This window comes from Prunus avium, chromosome 5, assembly GCF_965620075.1.
Source record: "Prunus avium chromosome 5, drPruAviu1.hap1.1, whole genome shotgun sequence".
Classification (NCBI taxonomy): domain Eukaryota; kingdom Viridiplantae; phylum Streptophyta; class Magnoliopsida; order Rosales; family Rosaceae; genus Prunus; species Prunus avium.
In genome coordinates, this window is record NC_142288.1 from 25,866,507 (window position 1) to 25,885,552 (window position 19,046).

General features: G+C 38.2%; 6 protein-coding genes and 1 pseudogene across 8 annotated transcripts; 2 read left to right on the top strand and 5 right to left on the bottom strand.

Annotated features, from left to right (window-relative positions):
- Positions 1-339: 339 nt before the first annotated feature.
- LOC110751507 (proline transporter 2) lies at positions 340-2,718 on the top strand. 2 transcript variants are annotated; one of them, XM_088252854.1, is made up of 9 exons: positions 340-558; positions 751-975; positions 1,073-1,167; positions 1,276-1,462; positions 1,577-1,701; positions 1,775-1,990; positions 2,096-2,326; positions 2,408-2,577; positions 2,643-2,718. In XM_088252854.1, exons 1-8 carry the CDS (start codon positions 441-443, stop codon positions 2,555-2,557), a joined length of 1,347 nt encoding a protein of 448 aa, XP_088108980.1. In that variant the 5' UTR covers positions 340-440; the 3' UTR covers positions 2,558-2,577; positions 2,643-2,718. The 2 variants fall into 2 exon arrangements, with proteins under 2 accessions (XP_088108980.1, XP_021807675.2); XM_021951983.2 differs by lacking the exon at positions 2,643-2,718 and having other exon boundaries at positions 341-558; positions 2,408-2,625.
- A 155-nt stretch (positions 2,719-2,873) lies between these two features.
- Positions 2,874-5,484, top strand: LOC148294567 (proline transporter 2-like). 2 transcript variants are annotated; one of them, XM_088252856.1, is made up of 6 exons: positions 2,874-3,673; positions 3,768-3,954; positions 4,090-4,212; positions 4,308-4,523; positions 4,668-4,898; positions 5,347-5,484. In XM_088252856.1, the coding sequence occupies exons 1-4, from the start codon at positions 3,587-3,589 to the stop codon at positions 4,340-4,342; spliced, it is 432 nt and encodes a 143-aa protein (XP_088108982.1). In that variant the 5' UTR covers positions 2,874-3,586; the 3' UTR covers positions 4,343-4,523; positions 4,668-4,898; positions 5,347-5,484. The 2 variants fall into 2 exon arrangements, with proteins under 2 accessions (XP_088108982.1, XP_088108981.1); XM_088252855.1 differs by lacking the exon at positions 5,347-5,484 and adding an exon at positions 5,013-5,150.
- LOC110751506 (pentatricopeptide repeat-containing protein At2g22410, mitochondrial) lies at positions 5,168-7,688 on the bottom strand. The gene has a single exon (XM_021951980.2). It carries the CDS (start codon positions 7,601-7,603, stop codon positions 5,900-5,902), a length of 1,704 nt encoding a protein of 567 aa, XP_021807672.2. The 5' UTR covers positions 7,604-7,688; the 3' UTR covers positions 5,168-5,899.
- A 930-nt stretch (positions 7,689-8,618) lies between these two features.
- LOC110751520 (uncharacterized) lies at positions 8,619-9,026 on the bottom strand. Its single transcript, XM_021951996.2, has one exon. The coding sequence runs from the start codon at positions 9,024-9,026 to the stop codon at positions 8,619-8,621; it is 408 nt and encodes a 135-aa protein (XP_021807688.2).
- A 501-nt stretch (positions 9,027-9,527) lies between these two features.
- LOC110751521 (aldehyde oxidase GLOX pseudogene) lies at positions 9,528-11,560 on the bottom strand (annotated as a pseudogene).
- Positions 11,561-12,112: 552 nt separating this feature from the next.
- On the bottom strand, positions 12,113-15,894 carry LOC110751505 (E3 ubiquitin-protein ligase RGLG2). Its single transcript, XM_021951979.2, has 12 exons — positions 15,645-15,894; positions 14,684-14,958; positions 14,287-14,371; positions 14,071-14,211; positions 13,873-13,989; positions 13,687-13,784; positions 13,481-13,560; positions 13,301-13,406; positions 13,071-13,198; positions 12,781-12,958; positions 12,583-12,639; positions 12,113-12,499 (listed from the first exon to the last, which is right to left on the bottom strand). The coding sequence occupies exons 2-12, from the start codon at positions 14,933-14,935 to the stop codon at positions 12,419-12,421; spliced, it is 1,323 nt and encodes a 440-aa protein (XP_021807671.1). The 5' UTR covers positions 14,936-14,958; positions 15,645-15,894; the 3' UTR covers positions 12,113-12,418.
- A 1,698-nt stretch (positions 15,895-17,592) lies between these two features.
- LOC148294568 (uncharacterized) lies at positions 17,593-18,564 on the bottom strand. The gene has a single exon (XM_088253804.1). The coding sequence runs from the start codon at positions 18,562-18,564 to the stop codon at positions 17,593-17,595; it is 972 nt and encodes a 323-aa protein (XP_088109930.1).
- Between the last annotated feature and the right edge of the window lie 482 nt (positions 18,565-19,046).

Sequence of the window (19,046 nt, forward strand, 5' to 3'; positions counted from 1 at the left end):
TAGATCTCAAAAATGATGTAAATGCCCTGAAATGAGTAGGATTGTGCTACTATATGTCAGCTCTTACGTCGAATAGGACGAGACGCCTTGGGAGGCGAAGTGGATTGCGCTAATTTTTGGGTTTATTATTACATTCTTAGAGATATTTCTGGTTAATTGCAGTGTGTGTCTATTTTTTGAAGTTGATGCAGTTCTCTTTGATAATGAACATGAGTATTTTGTATGATTTTATCTATTAACTATGAATTAGAATATTATCGTTTCATTTCGATTGATCTATTTTGTATATAATTTTTTTAACCTTTTACACGTTGACCCCCGGAATGAAAATTCCTAGTTCCGTCACTGATTGAAAGCACCATGGCTTTACATGGATCTTTATAATAAGAAGCTTTGTCTTGCTTACTTGCTTATGAGATTTAAGATTCTTTGTAGCTGCAATGGAAGGAGAAGATATGACAACAAACAACAAGGAAGCTTTGAGCATTGAACAAGGCCAATTAAAGGGTGACCAAGATCATGAATTTTCCCTCCCCTCTGCTCATACCATTGGCCATGGTATGTTCAGTTGTTTCAAGTCTTCTGAAGTCCTCTGCTTTTTGTTGTTCTTCATATCTGGGTTTTTGCTAAAACCAAGTTCTAAAAGAAGCAAGAAAGTCATTTGACTTCTTGTCTGTGTTTTCAAGGCATTAATTTCTTATATGGGATTGTTGAATTATGTTCTTTAAAGTGAATAACAAATTCCTACAGATTCATGGCAACAAGTTGGGTTGATGCTGGTGACAAGCTTCAATTGTGGGTACATATTGAGCTTTTCAAATCTTATGTTGGTGCCTTTGGGATGGACATGGGGGATCATATGCCTGCTGGTTGTGGGGTTCTATACTGCCTATGCCAACTGGCTTTTGACTGCTTTTCACTTCATCAATGGCCAAAGGTTCATCAGATACAGAGATCTCATGGGATTTTTGTTTGGTCAGTTTCATTTGCAACATATTTAACCAACAAATGATTGACTTATAGAAGAAACTGATTGTGTTTTTTCTTGTTTTTGCACTCTTATATTTCAAAGGCAGAGAAATGTATTACATCACATGGGTTTCCCAGTTCTTGACCCTTCTTCTTGGAAATATGGGTTTCATTCTACTTGGAGGAAGAGCACTCAAGGTAATTAGTATTGGTATTACTAATTAACTCTAACACTGTATTAATTATATGCTTTCTGCAATGAGAATTATAAGTTGGCTGAAGTTCAAAGGACATGCAAACAAACAGGAAATTAACTCAGAATTCAGTGATTCTCCCCTGAGGCTCCAATACTTTATCGTTGTCACTGGAGCGACCTACTTCATCTATTCATTTCTAATTCCAACAATGTCTGCAATGAGGTGGTGGCTCGGACCCTCTACCGTTCTCACTTTCGCTTACATTGTCATACTCTTGGTGGTAGTAGTTAAAGATGGTACAAAATCCTTTTTCTTTCAACTTCTTTAATTTAAAAACCTCTCCTAATTTCAGAATCATGTTCCATATATAATTTCCAATGCTTACCATTCATGCAATGATTCTTGTGAAGGGAAAGCTAACACAAAGAGAGATTATGCAATCCATGGAAACAAAGCAGACAGAGTGTTGAATGCCTTTGGTGCAATTTCAGCTATAATTGTGTGCAACACCTCCGGCCTGCTACTGGAAATACAGGTAGAATCACTAGAAATATACCCCCAAAGAAAAAGTTTAAAATTCTGATATTTCTTGCCTTTCGTCTGTGAAGTCAACTCTGCGCAAGCCTGCAGTTTCAAATATGAGGAAAGCTTTATATCTGCAGTTTAGTGTGGGGCTGGTGTTTTACTATGGAGTCAGCATGGTGGGATACTGGGCTTATGGCTCAACTGTCTCTGAATACCTTCCTGAAGAGCTAAGCGGTCCTAATTCGGTTAAGGTCCTCATAAACGCCGCCGTTTTCCTGCAATCCGTAGTCTCTCAACATGTAAGCCAGATGATGGTACACTAAAATAATAGTGACTGTACATTTGATTTTTCCTGCAGAGGCTTATATTTTTCAACTGAACTTCCATCTTTTTTGCGTCAACAGATGTTTGCTGCACCAATTCATGAGACCCTTGATACCAAGTTCCTCAAACTTGAAACTGGCATGAACACTAAAGAAAACTTGAAGAGGAGATTCTACATGCGAGCCCTTCTTTTCTCGGTGAATTCATTTGTGACAGCAGCTTTTCCTTTCATGGGGGACTTCGTGAACTTGTTTGGATCATTCACACTTGTTCCTCTAACTTTCGTGTTCCCAAGCATGATTTTCATCAAGGTAATATTGCTATACCGCACCACAATCAGGACAAAGTCCAAGCTAACTTGCTATATTATTGGCTTTCTTCTTTTCTCACAGGTGAAAGGAAAGACAGCTAGACTAGAGAAGAATTTATGGCATTGGTTCAACATTGTAATTTTTTCTCTCCTTGCTGTTGTGACCACAATTTCTGCTGTTCGATTGATCGTCAACAATGTTCAGAAATATCATTTCTTTGCAGATACATGAAGACATGTAAATTATTACAGGCATTATACATTTCAAAAATATTCATCTAAAGTAAATTATTGCAGATACATGAAGATTATTACAGGCATTATACATTTCAAAAATATTCATCTAAAGTAAATTATTGCAGATACATGAAGACATGTAAATTATTGCAGATACATGAAGACTTGGCATGCCTTACAATAGAAAAATATTCGTGCAATGCCGACGTGGTGTATTGAATACACACAATAATTTTTTCTTCAGATGGTCATACACCATGGGCTATTTAAGCAGACACTTGTAGCACATCCATCATAACTAGGCAGCCAATTGATTCTATTAGGACCATGGTCAAGATCTCAGTTGAACTTGACATTTCTGTCTTTCATGCATGGATTGTCTTTGTCCGTGTGGTTCTGGCCGGAGACTCCGGTACTCTGTAGTAATATGTATAGCTCCCCGTAATTCAAGTGTTATTCTGCATATTTTGAAGCGGGAATGTGGATATGGATCTTGATATTTTCTACAATTGTTCTGATTTTCAATGAAAATTTCATGTTACACATCGAAAAAATTGTTGTCAATCTCTGATTTTCATTAACAAAAGAGAAGAAAAAATCATAACCCATTTTAGATTTTCTTTTTAATATATAAGATCTTATATGAATGGAAGGAGAAGGTAAGAAAGAAGCTTGGAGCACAGAACAAGGCCAGAAAAAGGATGACCAAGATCATGAATTTTCCCTCCCATCTGCTCATACCATTGGCCATGGTATGTTCAATTCATAAGTTTCCATTCACAAATCACCCAAGAGTTCTTTAAAATCCTCGGCTTTCAGATTCATGGCAACAAGTTGGCTTCATGCGGGCAACAAGCTTCAATTGTGGATACATTTTGAGTTTCTCAAATCTTATGTTGGTGCCATTGGGCTGGACATGGGGTGTCGTATGCATGGTGGTTGAAGGGTTCTTTGAGTACAAATTATATGATTTGTGTTTTTAATTTAAATTTTTGTTTGGCCCTGTGTTTTTTAAGGCAGAAAAATGTGTCACTTCACTTGGGTTGTACAATTTGTGACCCTGCTTCTAGGAAATATGGGTTTCATTCTCCTTGGTGGAAGAGCACTAAAGGTATGCTCTAACTCAATATGCTGAGTACGTGTTTCTGCAATCAGAGCATTGAGGTGGTGGCTGATGTTCAAAGGATATGTTTCTCTGCAAACAGGAAATCAACTCAGAATTCAGTCACTCTCCATTGAGGCTCCAATGGTTCATCGCTATCACTGGAGTGACGTTCTTCATATTTGCATTTTTTATTCCAACAATTTCCACAATGAGAGGTTGGCTGGAAGCCTCTACCATTGTCAACTTCACTTACATTGTCGTATTCTTGGTGGTGGTGGTTAAAGATGGTACACAGAAAACCTCTGTTTTCCCATTTCTTTTATTTTAAACCCTCTCATAATTTCATGTCCAATAATACTGTAATAGCACAATATACATGAATTTTACAATGCTTACTAACACATGCAATTCTTTTTCTGAAGGGAAAACTAACAAACAGAGAGATTATGTAATCCACGGAAAAAAAGTACAGGTTGTTCAATGCTTTCAATGCAATTTCAGCTATAATCGTATCCAGCAACACCGGCCTGCTACCGGAAATACAGGTTCATACCTCTAGAATAGATTCTGTGAAAAACTAATGGTGCAAAAAACAGTAAAGATTCAAATTCTGATGTTTTTATCTTTTTGGTATATGAAGTCAACTCTGCCCAAGCCAAGCAGTCGCAAATATGAGGAAGGCATTATATGTGCAGTTTAGTGGGGGGATCTTATTTTACTATGCAGTCCCCATGATGGGATACTGGGCTTATGGCTCAAAAGTATCTGAAAACCTTCCTAATGAGCTAAGTGGTCCTAAATGGGCTAAGGTTCTTATAAATGCTGCTGTCTTTCTACAATCCATAGTCTCCCACATGTAAGCCATATACTGATGATGAATGTGTAATTATTATTAGGGTTCTTTTCATTCTTCCCACCATGCATATTCTCTTCTGTTCTCATACATATCACTGCAGAAGACTTACTTTTCAACTGAACTTCAGTTTTTTTACCTCAACAGATGTTCGTTGCACCAATTCACGAGGCCCTTGATACCAAGTTCCTCAAATTTGATAAGTCCATGAACTCGAAAGAAAATTTGAAGTGCAGATTCTTCCTACGAGCCGCCTTCTTCATAGAAAATACATTTGTTACCTCAGCTATTCCTTTCATGGGGGACTTTGTGAACTTGTTTGGATCGTTTTCACTTGTTCCTATGACTTTTGTGTTCCCAAGCATGATTTTCATCAAGGTAACTTTGCTATATTGTGCTCTTCCTTTCTCAACTCACATGCCACCCCTCACCAAAGATACTGCATAATAATCAGGACAAAATGAAAGATTATAAAACCTTCTTTTCTCACAGATAAAGGGAAAGACAGCTAGACCAGAGAAGAATTTATGGCATTGGTTCAACATTATTATTTTTTCTCTCCTTGCAGTTGTAACCACAATTGTTGCAGTTCGCTTGATATTCAACAATGTTCAGAAATATAATTTCTTTGCAGACATAAAGACATGTAAATTATCACAGATAAAAATCATTTGATAGCATTCAAAAGATACATTGCACAACAGAAGAAGACTAATTGCAGCAAGTTCCTTATTCCCAAAAACAATTTGCAAGTAATTAATACTGTACATTGTCCACTACTTTTCTATTCCCTGTAATGATGATCTTCCATACACAATTCTCTCAGTTCAGATCCCATACCAGAACACGTCACTTTTAGACTTGGTAGCTGGCTGACGTGTTCCCAGAAGTGATAGAAATACGTTTCCTTGGTAGCTGCTCTTGGTTACTATGTGTAAGCAGGGCCTATCCTGGGGTAAGGGGGCAAGGAGACAACATAGGGTGCTCACCAGTCAGGGTATCTGCTCTCCCTTACTACCTGTAAGCATACAAGTATCAAGAGGATTTAATGCCTTGATGAATGTAAGCTTAAGCATGACTGAGGAGAACAAAGTCTGCCAGGATTTTGTTGAATAGCGAGGAGTTCCGGCACTGAATTGTCTGTAACTGGCAGCACGATGTTTAGTTATTGTTGCATTCCCTTTAAACACTTCTGTTCATCTTGGGGCTAGGAATTCACAACCATCTCAGACCACATACTGACCAAGTTATAAGAATGAAACCTACATAACCTCATTGTATCAACAACTTAAATCCAGTCTTGCACTAGCAACAGAAAGTGTGCATTATAATTCAATTCAATGAGAACAGTATGGCAGAATTCAACCATGGAATTCCGTTTACATTTGGTTCTTCATTTGTGTTGCATGAACTTTGCTAATTTCAACCCAACTGCACCCAGGAAGCTTAGTTGCACTTCTCTCGTTCATTGCTTCCCGCACCTTTCTGGCTTCATCCCATTGTTCTGTCGATGCATAGATACTTGCAAGTAGCATATAATTTCCAGTATTCCCAGGTTCTAACACGAAGAGTTTCTCGGCAACACTTTCTGCAATCTTGACATTTCCATAAGTTCTACATGCAGCAAGCAGAGCTCCTAATGCTCCAGGCTGTGGTCCCATAGGCATGCTCTTTACCAAATTGTAGGCCTCATTGAGTTTCCCAGCACGTCCCAGCATATCGACCACACATGTGTAGTGATCAGCATCAGGCTCAATATTGTAAACTTTAACCATGCTTTCCCAGTACTTCATTCCATCTTCAACGAGTCCTGCATGGCAGCAGGCAGTGAATACCCCAACAAATGTGATGCCATCGGGTTCAATATTTTCTGCTAGCATTCTCCGGAAGATCTCAAGCGCTTTAACCCCATGACCATGAGAAGCAAGGCCTGTAATTAATGCACTATAAGAGAAAACATCCTTCCAGGGTATCTTCTCAAATACACCACATGCCTCTTCCATATTCCCACACTTGGCATGCATGTCAACTAGTGCAGTGAGCACTTGTTTATTCTGTTCTATACCTTCTCGATCCACATATGACCCAATCCAAATTGCAAGATCTGCACGGCCCAATTGTGCCAATGCAGAAATCACAGCTGTCATGGTGAAAGCATCTGGCTTTACCGGTGCCTTTTCCATTCTCCGGAAAAGTGAAAGCGCTTCACTTGGTCTCCCATTTTGTGAATACCCTGAAATCAGGGCCGTCCAACAAATCAAACTTCGTTCAGGCATTTCATCAAAGAGGCCCCTTGCTTGATCAATAAGCCCACTTTTAGTATACCCCACCAACATCGTAGTCCAAGAAACAACATTCATCTCGGGCATCCTATCAAACACAGCCCTCGCTGAAACCAGATCCCCACTATTTACATAACCCACAATCATTGCGTTCCAAGATATAACATTTTTTCCCAGCATTCCCTCAAACAAAACCGAGGCATACTCCATATCCACCCCACCTCTTGCATGAGCCCCTAAAAGGGCATTGTAAGAAACAACATCTCTCTCAGACATTTCATCGAACACCATCCGAGCCCTCTCCAATTCCCCACATTTTCCATACATATCAATCAAAGCATTTGAAACAGGAACACAAAAGCCAAAACCCATTTTAACAACGCGTCCATGGACCTCAATCCCAGCACAAAGATCATTTAATGCGGCACACGAGTTAAGCACAAAAGGGTACGTATAGTTATCGGGTCTTATTCCAAGGCAAATCATCTGAGAATACAAACTTCTCGCTTCGGCACAGAGCGAAGAGGTCTTAGAGAAAGCTCTAATGGCGTGGTTGAAGAGAGAGAGATTTGGGTTTACGAAAGAGGTAAAGACGAGGTGGGTATATCGAGGCGAAGAGGAGAGAGAGGCATAGAGAGAGATAAGAGTGGAGGCTAAGGAGGCGTTTCGATGGAGAATGGACCGGACGATATGTGCGTGGATTTGCTTAAGGTGGCGAAGCGATGTGCAAGCTTTTAGCAGAGAGGCAGCTCCATCTGCTTTGTTGTTGGGATGGTTTTTGGTGACCGTTGTTGGTCTCATTTCATCTCACTTCTCAAAAATTTCAAAGTTCGTTGGTTTAACGGGTCTTTGATCCTTTCCCGGTAAAAATATAACATGAGAAAATTATGCGCAACAGTATTATCTAATTTTTTGATACTATTATAATATGAATGGATTAATAAATAGTGTGCTTGTTACACTCACAATTTTATCTTATTTTCTATACGCTTGTTATAATACAAATGAATTAATATTTTCTCTTTTTAAAAAAAAATATAAATGATATTTTACTTAAACTCATCTAAACTACGAGGAGAGGGATTCAAACTCAGGTGCAAAGTGAGGAGCACATCCACTCTAGCCAACTTGGCTAAGTCCATGTGTGCAATGAATTAATATTCTCTCACTCAAATTATCTCGCTAGAATGAATCTCGCATGAATCTTGCAGTAATTTTCGTTCAACTACAATAAGAGATTGTAAAAGAAATTAATAAATTAGATTCTTTAAATATATAATATGCCATTTTCTCTTTTAGCAGGAAAGATCTTGGAGTCAATAATGCAAAAGGAGTGTTGCGACCGAAAAAGAAATGAATGAGAGAAAGGGATATAAGAAAAAGAAAAGAGAGATCTTGAATTTGATCAAGTTTTTTTTTTTCGTTGGAAAAAGGGTGAAGATTTATTTGTTGCAAGAACTTGCAAGATTTGACTTAATATATATTGTTATACTTACAACAATATTGCATAACAAATTGTACTAACAATAGCTGCTCTTTTTATTATAATTTATAATTAGTTATCTATTTCTTTCAATACATATGTTGGTAGAGAGTCCTTTCTGCAATGCATGAATATTGTTGAAGAATATAAAGTTCCATATCGAAAACTTGACTAAATAAATTACAACTTATAATAAATGGTTCTACTCCTAATATATATAATTTCAATCTTAATTACAACAAAAACATTAATAATTAATTAATATACACCCTCACACCATGCACATAGCATAGGTATAGGGAATTTCTCATTAATCTTTATAAATAATTATGCTCAAACCATTCTTCCAACAGAATACCTTGAGGGCAAACTGCCATGAAGGCCGCCACCATGGCCTAAATTATAAGGCCTCTCACCACACTTGAAAGGAAGAGGGTTGGCTTGCATGAACAAATAGTTTCCACCAAACAAGTCGTTCATGTGAGCCTGCCCATTCTTCAACCTCTTCAAAGCTTTGCTCCATGAAACTTTGATCCTTGTGAAAAGCCTAGCTCTTCTCCTCAGAAACCTCCTCAAGCCCAAAACCCCAACCCGTGGCCTCCTCCTACCAGTTAGCTTCCTGATCTTGGACCACCCACCACTTGTCTTCTTGAATATAACTACTCTGTTTTGCTCTGGTTCTTCCTCAAAGAGACCTTCGTTTCTCAGCCTTTGGTAAGTAAGTTCTGAGACTGAAGCCATTTTGAGTGGAAATGGTTATGGTGGAATATTAGATAGAGGAGTTGTATGAGTAATTAAAGAGGGTTGATTTTTGTTTTTATTTTGTTTTTGTGATTTTTTTGGGTCTCTCTCAAAATGAAATTGACAATTTTAAAAGTGAACAAAGTAGTTCAGGTGAAATGAATGCAGCTGAAATTTTTGGTAATGGTAGTTAATGAGTCCGTGATGTATTAAGTTTCCTATATGCTTAATCAGAGTAGGATCTCACTATCAGAGAAATCAATCCTTCAAAAGTAGTCACAAACTCACATTAAGGTTATTTTATAAAGAGTAACATTTATTGTGTTATGAATTATAGCATCTGCCGTTCTCGTGTCAAATAGTCTAACATATTTTAATCCTGGTCACACATTTATCAATATTTCAGATTAGTAGCCTAACATAACATATCGAACCGTCTTACAAAAATTTCTCATGGTTATCTTGGGAAGCCGTATTAGGATATGCTTCCAACTAGAGGTAATTAGGCAGCTAAACCTTCCTCACTCTAATTATATATGACATAGACGTTCATGACCTTGAAACCAATCACATGCAAATGGACCAACATCGATATCATCTGCCATCATACTAGACACCTTTGGTTATATGAAATTAAAGCTTCAATATTAATGTGGTAATTTCTTTAACTGTGTTGGCATGTTATTTTACATGAATTATTCTCAGCCCCATCTAACATTTTTGGGATTTTATAGTACTAATTAAAAGGAAAAGACCTCAAAGTCCTCACTGATGTAGGAACCTAACCCACTGAGATATGCTAGGAATTCCACCATTCACAACAGTGAGCATATAATAACCAGAGGGAGCAACATTAGGAGATGGGGGAGCCTCCAAAACTGCATGCACCAATCCACTTTCAGCCCTCACCAATCTCTTGCACCTCAATTTCAGCAACCTCTGGTTCATGGATATGGAGTGTGTTGTGAATGGTGGTGCATAAGCACTAAACTCCACCACTTTGCTTGGCTTCCTCCCCAACCAAAAGCTCACATTAAAATCTCCCCCATACCTTACACCAGAAAGATCACCATGGCCATAGTTTATGGTCAAATTTATAGGTCTATATGTATGGTATTGCCTTCTCATGTAGTGTGGGGCAAATGCTTGGAGCCTAAGCTCAGTTGGGTAGGCCACATTGCTGAAAGTGTAGCTTTCATGAGGGTTGCCTCCACCAACCAAGACCCTCCCATCAGGTAAAAGAATGGCTGAGGAGTGATACATTCTAGCAATTTTTGTGGACTTGAGGACAGAGAATCTTTTGCCTAATTTGTGATTTGGGTTGTAGAGGTAAGGCTGGAGGGAAGCATTTCTTGCATTGTTCCATCCTCCAGAGCCTCTTTTGGCACCATTGATGATCAAAACATTCCCAGTTGGGAGGATCAGCATGTCGCTGAGAAGACGAGAGCCCGGCATGTTCTCCATGTTCCACTTGTGTCTGTTGCCTGTGATCACCATTCTTCCACAGGATCTTAGGCCTTTCAAGAATCTGTTTTGTCCTGCTGCTCTGTGGGCTCCAGAGGCAGCACCACCACACACCATGACTTCCACTCTTTGGAAATTGTTTGTGTGGTCTAATGGGAGGATCACTGATGAGCCAGAGCCTGGATAGTTCCTAGAGCCATCACCGGGTATTCGAGGGAAGGTCTTGATCACTATGTTACTTCTGTAATTGAAGAGAATGGAGTCCCGGTTGGCAAAGATGAACAAATTTCCATCTGAAGAGAGGTGAAGGAAGGGATAGAGGTTGTTCCCTCCTTCACTTCTGTCATAAGTTTGGTGCAAGAATGATAGCTCATGAGAGCCTTCATTGGAAGACATTTTTGGTACAAATTCATAAGTAAAGGTCCTTCTTCCACCAACCACAATGATCCTATCATGTTCTGGGAGCAATTGATTGGAAGCGTACCAACGATTATCAGCCAGTGATCTCTCCGATTGCCTCCAATCACACTGGCCATCCCCACAAGGCTTGAAGTATCGAATTCTTCGAGTGCCACTTCCATATCCACCCGTTTGTAGAAGTGTCCCGTTGCTCAAGAAAGAGCCTGAGGAGCACCAGGTATCAGTGTAAAGCCTCAGAGGTCTAACTTTGTTGCTTGAAATGTCATACTCCACGGAGTGAGCATAGCAGGATGAGTCTGCTAAATTGTCACGGCTCTCTGTGCATCTGTTTCCATTGTGGCGCCTTCGAAGCCTGTACCCCGAGGGGCCAGCTTCTGTTTGATCAAATATAACGACAGTGTTGTCGTGTGTCAATGCCATATGCATAGCCACTACGCCGGTGTTGTTTAGCAGCAGCTGCCATTGCCCTTTCTGGCCTCCAGCAGAGAACCTCCCGACTGCACCACTAAACTCAATACAATGCAATGTGAAGAACAAGGCAGTGATCATGGATTTGATTGCAATGAGAAAGTGATTGTGGTGCGCCATGGGAGAGTAAGAGTGTATTTTCAATGTGTTTGAGTGATGTGGGAAGAGTAAAGTCCATTTTTTATATTATATATATATAGACTTGTTTGCTAAAATTTAGTTTGCCACTCCCCAAAAGTAGCAGAATTTTATGAAACAGAGTCTTGCTGTGAAAGAGTGGAAGCTTATTATATTATTGGCGTGTTTGGTTTTCTTGCAATCATCTAGTGTGCTGCTTGTTCGGTTTTCTTGCAATCAAGGGGTGAAATTGGTAATCGGCTTGCATAAAATCAGTGGTTCAACCATGCTTTTGAAGAGTGAGTCTTTGGCTGATGGCACAAGACTACGCCAAACTTGGACAAAGTCTAGGGAAAAAATGTTATTGAATTTGCAGTTTTCTCAGCTCTGCTAACAAATAGCCAATGGCCTTTGGGTTGGGCCTAAGAACCCCAGCCAGAAAAGTTGACGCACGACATGTCAATTTCACGTTTGCGTTGGACATAAAAATGAAATGCCGTTTATTCATCACTTGGTCTCAGAATGACTTGCCATAGCTGAGAGGTCCTCTGTAGATGAGCCACAAGGTGAACTTTACTGACTGGTTATATAAGGTATATCTTGTGTACATATATATATGGAGCCATAAAACTACTTGTTACATGTTGAATTTAATTGGGCAAAAGTAGAAATAAGTAGACAAAAAAACGACAAGCAACAAAATTCAAACAAACACTGAACTAGCCATAGCAGCAAGTCTTACAGCGAGTGTTCTGTCTGCTTAAGCTATTAGACATGATGCATGGAGAAATATTCGCAGGATTCCAAAAAAACTGAAGATATGTACAAGGGGACGAGTTCCTCTCGACGAAAGAAAATTGTAACGAATTGAAATAGTTTTGGAGTTGAAGTTGCAATCGTCCAAATTTCAGGCGGATTAACGCTTAATAGAGCTTTATTCGGGTTTCAATGGTGCTTCTGCAAATGGGGCATAATTGAAGATCTTGTCCACAGTCACAGCATGTCTGCAAATTATATTGAAGTCCAACTCAGGTTTTCATTCTTGCATGCAATTCTTTAAGGTGTAAACAACGTATAGATGGATTACCTGATGTCCACAACCAAATGCCATATTCTTCGGATCAGTTAGGCAAATGGGACAGACCTATTAGAATCACAAAAATATAAGTATTTGATGTCCATGGCGTATGTTAAGCCTACTCATCAAAAGATTCAGTGGCACAGCATGATAATTATACTAGAAACAAACACAACTCAACTACAGAAGTAGAAAGAGGGCAAGTACATGATTATCAGAAGCTGAACTTGCAGGACGAGCTGTGCTAACAAACTCATCACGTTGCCTGGATGGTGCACTTGGACGAAAATTACTTGATTGTGATGGTTTTGGCATGCTAAAAGGAGCTGAACCATAATGAGGAGGGGGAAGAGGTACCCTATCTACAGCCTTCCCTCCAGTAGAACTACATAAGCAATGAAAGGAAAGGATGATTTGCAAATGAATTTATGTCACCCAGGCTCCCAGCTGCAATAGCAAATCCCTCAAACCCCACTAGACAGGAGTTAGATTATTACCCTAATATATTAAGCTCGAGGGTTGCCTTATATTGGGAGGGTATTTCCATCAATGCTGCAAGAGCAAATTCTGCTTCTTTTCTCGAACGATCCATATTCTTTGTCATAATTTCTGTAAAATTCACAAACTACAGAAGACAAAAGAAAGCAGCAACTTTCAGTTGAAGTTTGAAGAGATAAGAGACACGAACACTTACATACTCCATCAAGATGAAATCCGCTATACTTGCCTGAAAGTTATCGAAGGCCCGAGCAGGGATGTTATCATCAAATTCCTTCATCATATCCCACGGCCCATCTCCAACTCCAACTAGTATAATTGATAAGGGATACTCACTACAATAAAACAAGTACATCATAAATAGATTGGCAAAAAGAATAAGAGCAAGGAAACAAGTCTAAGAATTTACCTTGCTTTCACAATTGCTTCAACAGTTTTCCTTTCCTGTGGGCTTAACTGGCCACGCTCTGTATCAACACTCCTGGTCACCTATGACAATTTTCAGTCTCCTTTAATAATTTAACACAAGAAATCATATCATTATGCAAAGCCTTTGCTGCTTGATCAGACAATTCTCGGACAGATAACTATAAGATATGACCAAAAACAATGTACCTGTCCATCAGCTATTATCACCAACACATGGTACTGACCACCACTTTGCTCAACAATAGTAATGGCCATTTCAATAATAGGGGCAAATGATGTGGGCCCTGTCACAAGAAAAGAAGGGTATGAATCTCCATAAGCAAATAATCAACCAAGAAAAACAAGGGAAAAGGGAGTGAAACAAATTGCAACCGGCAAGTCGTAGCTGAGGGACTAATTCTCTATATCGTCTTAATACTTCTTCAAATCCATTGCAAAAAGATCCCTCATCTGGGTAGAAACTGAAAACTTCTTGGTCATGGGTTGATGCTGCAAATATATGAAATCATATCAAAACTCTACTGTCAAAAGGCTAAATTTGAAGAATGAGACAACTGTTAGATGAAATACCATCTCCAAATCCAAAACAGGGAATCAAGTTATCTTCATCAAAGGAAGACAATGTTTTCCCTATAATTGATATTGCCTGTTCATAGGGATTTTGCTCTTCTCCAATGTGATGCAAGCTTTTCCGATGAAATGACCTTGCACCTGGTACAAAAGTAGGTTAAGAATGTTTCACTATAACTGATAAAAAGACTTCTAAGCACCCAGACCAGGGAAAACCTGTCCACTCGTTGCTCTTTGTGAAATCAATGCCCACAATAAGATTGGAAGACTCCAAACCAGCACGTGCCAATGCATCTGTGACCTATCAAAAGATGAGAGTAATACAGAATGTCATCATAATTACTCAAGCGACATTAGCAATTACAACGATCTGAAATCATATTTGCTTCAAATTCAGATGACAAGAATATAAAAATGCACGTAGGCAATCAAATAGTCTTTTTTTTCATGTTCAGAGAGAGAGAAGGGGGATATATAAAAAAAAAACATCTTGCGATGAACTATTCCACTTGAAGACAACCGTTGAGTACATTCTGACTAAAACCAAGCTCTCCACCACATAAAAGAAATTGACTGTACTTTTTACGTTCTGCAATTGCATCAGTTCAATTACCTGCTCCAGGCTGTTGTAATCATCATCTATTTTTGAATACTTCCTTTCCAACCTCTTTTTCGACCCTGGCCAAGCACTGCTGTGGCTTTGAGGTGGTGGTGCAAAATGCTGCTGTTGCCCATAGTCTTGGCTTGGTGGTGCATATGGTTGTGCATATGGTACCTCTGGATAACTTTGTTGACTCCAAGAATGCGATCCAGACCCAAAAGAAGGCTGTCTCGAAGTAGTACGTTTCGAAATTATCCCACCCATCAATTGTATATTCTACAGGAACACTACACATTCAACAGACAAAAATTAAGTAAATTTTATAAATCAATCTCCCATGGAGTTCACACCTTGAAAGGCTTGTTCTATTAATCTAGCAATCATTATAAAAGGATTATATATGGAAAAAGTAACTAAAACAATCAATCCCATTTGCTTCATATTCTGATTTGAACATAACCTCAAGAAACAGAATTGTGAAATAAAGACAAAAAAATGAATTAAAATATTCTCCAGAAAATTGAACAAAAAGTTTAAGACAACCAGGGCCAACTATCTATCCCAAGCCTCATTCACAGGCAAAGAAATGGGGTTGAATTCGATAATGCTGGAAATATTAAGACAACTTCATATTGGGATTAGTGAAATGTAAGAACATAACCCAGACGATATCAGCACATTTTCAGGGCAATAAGAATGTACATCAAAGAAATCTTTTGCACCCTAAAACCAGATATCTAGTTTCTTGTTCGAATTCATAATTATCATCTAACAAGACCCAAACTTTTCACAACCCACATTTTATATTCTCTCCCACTTGACTCAAAGTCAGAGAAAGATGCAGACTTTTTACAGCTCACCGACAAATATATAAAAAAATATAGCCCCAATCCCTAATACCCAATTTTCAGAAAAAACCAAAGACATGAAAACTTCACAAGCTAAGAAAAAAGAAAGAAGAAAGAATTGGAACCTCTTAGAGAGACATTTCTGAGTTGAAGGTGCTGCTGAGGAGCATTTTCTGAGTTGAAGATGTTGTCAGTGGGCGGAGAAGTCCAAAGTGCTAAAGTGGTAACTTGGCAAAGGTTGGTTGTTGTTGTTGTTGCTAATGGAGTAAAAAGTCTTGAGTCTTTGTGAGAGAGACAGATGGATATACTTACGTTCGGAGTTTACTGGTGGAGGCTGGTTCTACGAAGTTTCCTTACACAAAAGGAAGAGTCTCTGTAGTTTCTTTTCTGGTTTTGGCTGATAGCTTCACCCTCCACTAATTGAATTGGTTGCTTCATTTCATTTTCTTCTTTTTGTTTTTTGTTTTTTTTATGTTTTATTTTTTGTTTTTGCGTGTAAACACGATAGACATCAAAGATAAAGTGTGATTGTGTTATCAATTGAATTAGATTATTAATAATGTACATGTGTTATACTCAAATTACAGAGCACATTATACTTTTAAGTGAATTTGTGACAAGACATTTCGTGGAGATGTCACGCGTTGTTATAATCAACAAACAATTACTCCACTTTTAGTCCTTTTCTTGATCTTGAAGTAAATATTATTGTCAATTTGTCATGACACTCACAAGTGAGTCAAATGATTTATGCATGTATACCTAACACGAAAAGAGATGTTTGAAACCGTGTGAATCTCATCAAAGAAAAGTTTCATTCCTTTCATAGTTTTAAAAACTTGCTTAAACATCAATAATTGGTGTACGGATGATTAAATATACTAATTAGGAATGAGTTCATATTCCTCCGCTCTCCCAAGATTATAGTCAAAATATTGCTCGACTCAGGATTTAAAGGAACCTTTCTTTCTTCCTTCATGAACCAATTGCTAATTGCGGGGAACATTGAAGCACGTAGTCACATGTTATGCACCATGCGCACATGTACATGATGAAATGGGATAATTATTTGTTTTCTTTTTTAAAGGTTTGTCCCGGCATGAAAGCCTAAAGGATTTAGAGGAATGTTAACAATCTTCACTCTAACCTTCTCCCTTCAACTCATGACATATGTTACTTTCTTTACACTTAAAACAATGTCATTAAGCCAACGAGGGTTGGTTGAGTTGATAAGGATCTTCTCCTCGCTATCAAGGCCTAGGTTCGAGTCTCATTGCCGACAATCCCTTTTGATGGGTAATATATAAAAACAAAAAAAAGGGCTAAGACCCCCTCTTTAAGTCCAAAAAGAGGCTTGGGTATGTCCTGGTCTTAGGATGCGGTAACCTCCATTTTCTCTAAACTTTTCAAAACCCAAAAAGAAAAAAAAAAAAAAAAAAAAAAAAAACAATGTCATTAATGTATCACACAAACTAATTTTTGTTTTCCAAATTTACCCTTATTAAATATATTAACTTTTTTTTTACAAGAAGTTAATCTTTTTAAAACTTTCTTTCTTATCACCTTTTTTACTTTAAACGTCAGTTTTTGTTTAATGTCCCTCTTTTTTTCCTAGAAAACAGATGTTGCTAATAAACTAGTTTCTTTTACTGATATGTAATATGTTTATTGTTATTGATATTTATGTTTTACTGTTATGTTTTTTTTTTTCTTATCTTAGCATTTAACTATCTGAAAATAATATATGTAAAACATCTTTTTCGTCAAATGACTATTCATGGAAGTGATATCATTTTTGTTGTGGAAAAAAAAAAAGTTATCTTTGGAAAAAAAAAAAAAAGAAGACACTTTTTAAAATAAATAAATAAAATTGTCGTTTTTCTTATTTAAGTTGTAAAAAAACCAATACATTTAATAAGGATAAACTTGGAAAACAAAAATTAACTTGTGTGATGCATTAATGATATTGTTTTAAGTGTAAGGATAGTGACACATGTCATAAAATAAAATAAAAAGGGAGAAGGTTCAAAAGAGAAGGATTATTATTATTATTTTTAATGCGAAAAAAGGAAATTACAAGCAAAAACCACAAGGGCACGCAAGCCCAAACAGGTCGAAAAAGAAAGGGATCGAGCAGTTCAAAGGCAAGCCCGTCTCCCACAGCTTGGAAGGGGTCAGCCCATGGCCCAAACTAGTAACAGCATCTGCTAAAAATTTTGCCTCACAATAGATATGGGAAAATGACAGAGCATCACAAAAGGAACTAAGAAGCTTTATATCCTTCATTAAGGCACAAACACTCCAAGGCAGATCCGCAGCCTGGTTAGCACAATCAATGATGAGCTTAGAATCCCCTTCCATAAGAATATTGCGCCAGCCTCTATGGATAGCATACGCCAGGCCATCGCGAAGAGCCATACATTCAGCCATCGAGATAGTGTTGTTACCAATGTTCTTAGCTCCAGCCAATAAGACATGGCCGTCAGAGTTACGGATAACAAAGCCTGAAGCAGCTGAGTTGTTACAAACAGAACCATCAAAGTTTAACTTGACCCAGTCCCTAGGGGGAGACTTCCATTTGATGTGAAGAGGGGTATTGGGACCCTTCTCACTCTTGGAATTTTGGTGCCAATACTCCATGCCAACCTTCCCAGCCATATTGAGAACTCGAACAGGGTAGGGGACAACACCTTTGAAAATAAGGTTATTTCTAGCTTCCCATATTTGCCAACATAAGAGAAGAACCTTAGAGAGAATGTTGGGGCTATCAAAAGTAGAATTAGCTGGGAGAGTGCCCATCCAAGAGAGCAAATCAAAATTTGAGATAGCAGATTCGGGCGCTATGTTGGTATAGCTCCAAATGTTTTGAGTGAAGGGGCAAATGGAGAACAGATGATTAATAGTTTCCCTCTGAGAGTTGCAAAGGGGGCACTCCGGATTGATCTGTGGGAGGAATCTGTGTAAGTGACTCCGCACTTGAAGTCTTTTTCTGATAAGAAGCCACGAGAAAATCTTGACTTTAGGGGGGATGGTGAGTCCCCACATTTTCTTTAGAAGAGCTGCTTGAGGATGAGAAGAAGCATCATGTACCTGCACATTATAAGCACTTTCAAAAGAGAAGGTTGCTAGTATTCTTCAAGGAGTTAAATGAAAAAATATGAAAAGAATCAATCCCGCTTGTCTAAGGACATGAAAATGAGGTCCTTTGTGAAGACCAAATTCATCTTAACCACAAGATTATGTTTAATTAGATCCAACCGCTTAAAATATTTTCCAACTTAAGGCCAAAACCTTTCTTTTTCCCAACAAGTTCACATTGGTTTACTCATTCCTCAATGCCATTCTCCCTCTTTGATTTTCGATAGAAATCAATTTTCATGGTTGAGTCAATTGTGCTCTTCCTTAACGACAACATAACAATTTTTTGTTTCAGAGGATTGATGAGTTTTCCTTAATTTCAAAATTTGATCTGATTCTGACCCATCATCCTTGAATTCGTTTCTGTAGCTAAAAATATATGAAAGCTT

Excerpts from the sequence above, each read along its gene's own strand:
- LOC110751507 (XM_088252854.1), top strand. The coding sequence starts at position 441 with ATGGAAGGAGAAGATATGACAACAAACAACAAGGAAGCTTTGAGCATT. Across the intron at positions 1,168-1,275 it reads TTGGAGGAAGAGCACTCAAG|GAAATTAACTCAGAATTCAG; the intron begins GTAATTAGTATT and ends GCAAACAAACAG. Across the intron at positions 1,702-1,774 it reads GCCTGCTACTGGAAATACAG|TCAACTCTGCGCAAGCCTGC; the intron begins GTAGAATCACTA and ends TCGTCTGTGAAG.
- LOC148294567 (XM_088252856.1), top strand. The coding sequence starts at position 3,587 with ATGTGTCACTTCACTTGGGTTGTACAATTTGTGACCCTGCTTCTAGGA. Across the intron at positions 3,674-3,767 it reads TTGGTGGAAGAGCACTAAAG|GAAATCAACTCAGAATTCAG; the intron begins GTATGCTCTAAC and ends CTCTGCAAACAG. Across the intron at positions 3,955-4,089 it reads GGTGGTGGTGGTTAAAGATG|GGAAAACTAACAAACAGAGA; the intron begins GTACACAGAAAA and ends CTTTTTCTGAAG.
- LOC110751506 (XM_021951980.2), bottom strand. The coding sequence starts at position 7,603 with ATGAGACCAACAACGGTCACCAAAAACCATCCCAACAACAAAGCAGAT.
- LOC110751520 (XM_021951996.2), bottom strand. The coding sequence starts at position 9,026 with ATGGCTTCAGTCTCAGAACTTACTTACCAAAGGCTGAGAAACGAAGGT.
- LOC110751505 (XM_021951979.2), bottom strand. The coding sequence starts at position 14,935 with ATGGGTGGGATAATTTCGAAACGTACTACTTCGAGACAGCCTTCTTTT. Across the intron at positions 13,199-13,300 it reads GGGCCTTCGATAACTTTCAG|TTTGTGAATTTTACAGAAAT; the intron begins GCAAGTATAGCG and ends TGTCTTCTGTAG. Across the intron at positions 12,959-13,070 it reads CTCGAGCTTAATATATTAGG|TTCTACTGGAGGGAAGGCTG; the intron begins GTAATAATCTAA and ends TTGCTTATGTAG.
- LOC148294568 (XM_088253804.1), bottom strand. The coding sequence starts at position 18,564 with ATGTGGGGACTCACCATCCCCCCTAAAGTCAAGATTTTCTCGTGGCTT.